Below are 6,821 nucleotides of genomic sequence, written 5' to 3'. Positions count from 1 at the left end.
CGAGTCTCCCATCTCGTACTTTATGCGGCCGCGCGTACAATGGATGCCCGATACCGTCTTTGGACAAACAACAATTAATTATAGGGACGCACTGCTCTGCTTCGTTCCAGGCCTTGCGCGACAGTCAATATTTTAGATAAAATTTTATAAATGAGATGTTGTGTCGTACCTATTTTTATCATCATCACAAATCACAATCGAAAACAAATATTATTCTGTCGTTATTATAATAATTTTAATCTCTAAATTATTTAGTCAAATTTGATATTAGTTAAAATTATTTAAATAGTAATTAAAATTACTTGAACATACTTAATATTTTTACTAAGGCTATTATAATTGTGAAGTAATTTTGATTAAAACTATTATAATATAAAAAATTGACCAAAATTGCTTAGAATAATGTTGTTAAATTTAGCAGTTTTGATAATTTTTTTTACATTTTAATATCTTTTACAAAATTTTTTTTTAGTAATTTTGACATATAATTTATTAAGTGAAAATTATTAATAATTAAATAAATTTAAATTAAGCATTCAACGACATTTAAAGGAACCAAATTTATAACATTTAAGTTATAAAATAAAAATTAGATCAAACTTGAACGAGTAGAATAGCATTTAATTCAAATATATTTATGTTTAAAAAATTATTATTTTAAATATGATAAATATAATAGATTTGATTGCATATTATTTCTAATTCACTTAGTATATTTTGATTGAAATTAATAGAATAAAATAAAATCAGACTATATTTGTTCATCTAATTATTCTGATTTAGGAGTAATAATTTTTTAATTATGAATTAAATTTTTTAATTAATTATCACAATATACCAATTGATTTCAGAATATTAATGTATTCATTGTGACAAAAGGCGAATACGTTCGTTCCAGCGCCCCCGTCAATCCATCCCAAGACCAATACGGAGGAGGTAAATCACGGACGACTACTAGCCTTTGAAATAGTGACTAGCACATAAGGGAGGTATTTATCTTGGCTCTGCCGAGATTCAGGATATTAATGTATTCATGGTCGCAAAATGTGAATACGCTCACCCCAGCGCCCCATCAACCCGTCCCAGGGTCAACACGGAGAAGATAAATCATGAGCGGATAAATCACGAATGGCTATTAACCTTTTGAATAATGACTAACACATAAGAGAGATATTTATCTCGATTTTATCGAGATTTGAACTCAATAACTTATGTAACACATTCTGCGCTAGTCAGACTATATTGAGCATCGAATGTGGAGGGGTAAAAGTAAAACTGAATATGTGGTTTAATAATTTTAAAATTTTTTAGGTATTTCATAACTTTGACTACGTGAACTCAATAATTTGTCAAAAATCTAAGCAAGCGTATTTTTGTAAAATACTAATTGACAGGGGCTCTTTGAAAAAACATCGATTTTATCGGTGCGGGAGGGAGTGGCATTTTAGTGAAATGCGAATAAAAGCGGGGACACGAATAGGAATTCGTTTGTAGACATTAATTAATAATTAGTGGGAGCGGAGAGCTGACGTGGCACGATGGGGTAAACAGCGGCGACGGGATAAAAGAAACCCCTGAGGAAGAGGAGACGCCGCGGCCGAACCCCATCCGCCACTCCCTCCCTCCTCCTCCTCCTCCCCCACTCGTGCGTCCCTCCTCGGACGCCCCCTCCCTCTTTTCTCTTCTTTCTTGCCCTTTTGTACTTATTCGGGTGGCGGATTCCATCTAGATCGGCACCCTCGTAGTCACGGTGGCGTCCGGAGAAGCCGGATCACGCGGTGGCGGCGCCATGAGCGCGGCGGAGGACACCGTGGCGCGGTCGCCGCTGGAGAAGCCGCTCGCCGAGCTCACCGAGGAGGACATCGCGCAGCTCACACGAGAGGATTGCCGCCGCTACCTCAAGGCCAAAGGTCCGTTTGCTTTAGCCTTTCTCTTGGACCGGATGCTTTTTTTTTAGGGTTGGTGGTGTGGGTTAATGGGTTTGGGTGCTGATTGTGGGCGCGGTTAGGGATGCGGCGGCCGTCGTGGAACAAATCGCAGGCGATCCAGCAGGTTATCTCGCTCAAGGCGCTTCTCGAGGGGCGCCCGGGCTGCAATGATTGTCCCGCCGGGGGCGAAATCCTTCGGAAGTATGTCCCTCCTCGTACCCCACCGCTCCTGGCGCCGTCTCCCCAGGTGGAACTGCGTTTTCTCTTCTTTTGGGTAGACTCGAGAGGTAGGAGAGTCTTGTGATCCTTCGCTATTACAGGATTCTCTCTCTCCTAGGGAAGTGGGAAGATTGCTGCCGCCGCCGAGCCCGTACCGGAGAAGAGACCCGATCCCGACGCCGCAACAATCTGCCGGATCGCCGACTTCTCGGACGTCTACTGCCGTAGTAGACCACGCGGATACGGCCTTTCCAGAGAATAGATTCCTCTCTGCCAGGTTCGTCATTCCTCTCCGATAACCTTTACCTTGCGCTACGTTGCGCCGTGCAGCGGTCCCCAACGGGTTCTTTCGTCGCCCTAAAAGCTACCTTGTCCCATCCGACGGCTATGATCGTTCGTCTTGTACGAACCCACCTCCTAGTGGAGTAAAGGAGCTCGTCGGTGCGCGTACGTTCCACAGTGGACCAGCGCTCGATCCGTGGACTAAGAATCCATCGTTCGGAGAGGGTAGCATTCCAACTGGGCGAGACTGAACGGCCTGATCCGATACTCTCATTAACGCCTGACGCACTGGTTTCTACTGCTCCGTTGTCAGGACGACGGCGGAGCTGCCGGCCGCGGGGCAGATGACTATATTCTACGACGGGTTGGTCAATGTCTACGATGGCGTGGCCTGCGATCAGGTCAGTCGAAATTTGTCCTCCGGCCCCTTTCTGTCACCTATAACAAACGTTCCTTATATGCTGACACAGCGGCGTCCCTCGGCCTCGCAGGCGAAGGCCGTATTAGACCTGGCAGGCAGCACGCCCAGCTTCGACGGCTTCGCCTCGCCGGGTGTGGCTCCCCGGTTCCCTGGGCACCTCTCCTCGGCGGCGACTGGTATGGCGGTAACCAGCTTCTCCCGAGATTTTTTGGTTAATCCCATGTAAATCGATCTTAATCGGACGGCTGCGATCGTGCGCAGGCAGGGCGGACCACCACGCGGCGGACGGCGCGGTGGACGCGAGAGCACCGCGGGAAACAGAGCCTGGTAAGAGAGCGGAGCAGTTTTAGCGGGTAAATTTGCGACTTTTATCGTTTTCTGGTTCCCGTCATCGCTGATTGCAAGAGAAATTTTGGGCCCCTTCGGTCGTACCATTTATGGGAGATGCTGCCTTATGCTGGGTCCTCCCACTGCCGTAGTGGTTGGTTGTCTCCCGTCCAAAATTTAACGTCACTGTGGCGTATTAATTCGTTTATTGCAAAGATGGGTAAGCAAATAATAATAATAATAATAATAATATTATTATTATTATTGATTATGATGAGGATAAGGGTGGGATTTTTTTATTTTCTTCTATTTATGTGAAATCAGATTTCATTGAATTTTGGTATCTATAATCTCTTTTTCTCACAATCCGAAATATATTCTTTTGGGCAAGTTCTCCTTTAAATTCGTGATCCTAATTCCGCAATGCATTTAAGGGTGTCAATTCATGGTATATGGCATTATTGTGTCATAAGTAAATTGTGCTGTTTGGCTTAATATAAAACTATATAAAATAACATGAAATAATTTACATAGTTATACAGGGAAAAAGTTCTTTAATAATTTGCTTTCATAAATGAGTCAATTTATGTTACATATTAATGTGTGTGGATAAGTTGTCTTTGATGCTAATGGTCTTGTTATTTGGTTGAAAATAATAATTTTTTTAAGGACTAACTAAATCATCAGTAATGTTAATGAAGATTCTTTTGTTGTACTTGTGCTTATGATTAAAAAATATCCAGAGTTTAAAATGTTATGGTGTTTATCAAAGTAATATAATTTACTTCCTATTTTAACATATATGGTTTCAGTTGAATATATGTTTGATCACTGGTCACCTAATAAATGCCTTCTACAAACTTTTTCAACTGCCATGTTCCCTTGCCCATCTGTTGATCACAATGCTCATCTTCCTTACCTTAACAAGAAGGTTAGCGATATTCCATCTTATCAGATTAAGAAATGCTTGGTTGCGTAAGTTCAGCATTTACTCATTACTTGTTTAACAATGCTCAACAATTCCAAGTATTTATTAAACAGTCACTTGTCTAACCTGAACTAGAAAACAATCATTTTTATATGGGGGCTCCATCAGCACAGCTTTAATTCAACCCCTAAAGTTTGAGCTATACATCTGTCTCTGCTTGTCTTTGTTAAAGAAATTACTCGTGCTCTGTGAAGCTGGTATGTAAAACTCTTGTTTATCTGTCTCTTTCTGGTGTGTTAAAAAAATTCATTTTCATCCTCTATTAGCCTGTTAATTTTATTTACAAACTTCTATTCTTCTTCAATCGGAAAATTTTCCCGTGAATGCTTGATAAGATGGTGAAAATTTGAAATTTGCTTATCCATATTCTTCAAAAATGCACTGGGTTAGTGAAGGTGAAAGGAGACAGCGTCTAGGATGCTGCTTGTGTTATACTAGAAGTCTAGTCTTTTCACATAGTGCAGAAAAATGTGATCCTGATTGCATGGGCAGATCATGGTTGTTGAGTGTTCATTGTGAATTTTAATGATAATTTTTTTTCTTCTTTTTAATAGCTTCATGTTGCCAACATGGTTGTTACAACAGATTGTGTTCCATTTATTTTATTACAACAGATGGTGGAACCCGCAGAAATGCCTCATTGAAGAGATACTTGGAGAAAAGAAAAGATAGGTATGGACTTCTTCCACTAGAGAGACAATTACGCTTGGCCATAACACAATTTTCTCGGCCTAAGGAACAGTTCCCTCAAATCTCTTCTTTTTTGAAGGTTTAAGGGCAAGAAAGTTATAGAAGGTCCATCTTACTCATGTACAGAAAAAATGTTACTCAGTGAGAACTTCAGATGCCCAAATCCAATTGATTCTTCAGACTTGAATATGACAAGCCTCCCGTCAACGGTACAACATCAACCACCTCAATCTCCAGCTAGCTGTGCAGAAAACCAAGTTCGGAAAGACAAATTTCTCATAGATCTCAATGCTGACGGTGAGTAAGAATTTGCATAGTTATGTTTGTAAATTCATATGGAAAAACACGGGTTGCCATTGGATTCAGAAACAATTCTTCATATTGCCTCTTGCATGACATTCAACTCTCTATTGAAGAATCCTCAAACTAAGAGTTTTGTTGGGCATTGAGCATGCCATGTAATTATGTCATCTTAATTTTCTTTGTTATGGATTATCTTTTATGCTGACATGGATCGAGAGACAAGAATTCACTTCCAATGATTGCCCCTTTTATGAGATGTCGGTGATAGATACCTTACACTACTATTTTCCGGAAATGACGAAAATTCACACACCAATTATATGGTTTGTTCATATCAGTAAATTTTAATGACACAATATTTCCAGTTGATTTGGATTGATTATCTTATCTTGTTTGTATATAGTGACTTCATGCTATACTCGCGACATTTAGATTATCTATCCTCTTGTTATCTGTAGTCATTGGGAAGAATTTGATGTCAAATTTCAAGCTCTTTGCTGGCTATTCTATATATACATATTGTCTATTGAGTTATGCTGTATAAAAATACATGATATTTCTTTTTTTAATGCCAAAAAAATGAGCAGTATCAGGGCTGCGCTTAGAATGCATACCAGAAAGAAAGAAAAAAAGGACATGTCATGACAATGCTAAGTTCTTGTCCTTTTTTGTCGATAAGTTCTCGTCCTCAGTTGATAGAACATTCTTTGAAGGTTAACTGGAGAGGAGCCATTTGATATACCTTTTTTTTTTCCTTTTCTGTAACATACTACCTGTGGATCTATACTATCTTTCCAATGATTTTCTTTGTGATTTCCTACTGCAAATCTGATAGCGATCATCACAATTTGCATCAGGTGATGAGGATTGCTGAACCTGTCTAGCATTTTGTTCAGCAACCAAGACAGCATTTAGCTCAGCAACCAAGACACCTGTAATTTTGCTATTCCGATAAGTGGAGAGGAAAACTACAAACTCAAGTTGCAGAGGTTCTCATTCGACATTTTTGTGGAACTAGTATATGCTATAATCTATCGTCCTTTATTCCTGCTTTGGATTTCACTTATCCAAAGGTCTTCGATTGATGTATCTGTGGGATCATTGATTATTTCCTATGCCGATACCAGAAACAAAGTCGTCCATTGAAGCTGAGTGAAATAGAACAAGATGATGGATGCTGCTAACCCAAGACTCGACTGTATTGTTTAGTTATCTTCCTGCCTGTGCATGGCGGCAGCATGCTCCCATTTGGAGTTACCGACCATCGCGATGATCAGATTGACATGACTGGCCTTCTGTCTTGTGTGGTAAAATTTAGGTGGCGTGTTATTTCTTTGTATGAGATGGTCACGGAAGTAGTTGCTTTAGCATATCAATAGAATGAGTTGCATGACATTATTTGAGCTCATATTTCTTTGTATGACGGTGCAAAATAGAATCTTTTACCTCTCAGATTAATCGGGCGAAGGTGGGCATCTGAATTATGAAAAAAAGACAGTTTAAATCCAAATTGAAGAGCAGTGCTGGACCATGCTGTATGTCTTGGCTGTTACGTGCTGCTTCGTCCAGAAGTTTCGTAACTTGGATCCATTCTGAAACTACAAAAACAAAAAACAGTGAGCATTGTTATTATGCAGCCAAGCACTTCAAAGGTTGCTCCAGA

The 6,821-nt window shown here is 40.1% G+C and overlaps 1 protein-coding gene across 5 annotated transcripts; it reads left to right on the top strand.

The window, feature by feature from the left end:
• The first annotated feature begins 1,565 nt into the window (after positions 1-1,565).
• On the top strand, positions 1,566-6,578 carry LOC122051285 (protein TIFY 4B-like). Of its 5 annotated transcripts, none has more exons than XR_006131424.1 (10): positions 1,566-1,910; positions 2,009-2,175; positions 2,249-2,424; positions 2,743-2,830; positions 2,900-3,034; positions 3,112-3,203; positions 4,780-4,837; positions 4,935-5,152; positions 6,016-6,147; positions 6,286-6,578. XR_006131424.1 is itself a non-coding variant. In XM_042612328.1 (9 exons), the coding sequence occupies exons 1-9, from the start codon at positions 1,790-1,792 to the stop codon at positions 6,030-6,032; spliced, it is 1,017 nt and encodes a 338-aa protein (XP_042468262.1). In that variant the 5' UTR covers positions 1,567-1,789; the 3' UTR covers positions 6,033-6,578. The 5 variants fall into 5 exon arrangements, 3 of the variants coding, with proteins under 3 accessions (XP_042468263.1, XP_042468262.1, XP_042468260.1); XR_006131423.1 differs by having other exon boundaries at positions 1,569-1,910; positions 2,900-3,026; positions 3,112-3,177; XM_042612328.1 differs by having other exon boundaries at positions 1,567-1,910; positions 2,921-3,026; positions 3,112-3,177; positions 6,016-6,578.
• Positions 6,579-6,821: the final 243 nt, after the last annotated feature.

Source organism: Zingiber officinale, chromosome 3A (genome assembly GCF_018446385.1).
Source record: "Zingiber officinale cultivar Zhangliang chromosome 3A, Zo_v1.1, whole genome shotgun sequence".
NCBI classification, from domain to species: Eukaryota; Viridiplantae; Streptophyta; class Magnoliopsida; order Zingiberales; family Zingiberaceae; genus Zingiber; species Zingiber officinale.
Note: the sequence above shows the minus strand (reverse complement) of the source record. Positions and strands in the feature narration are given on the sequence as shown.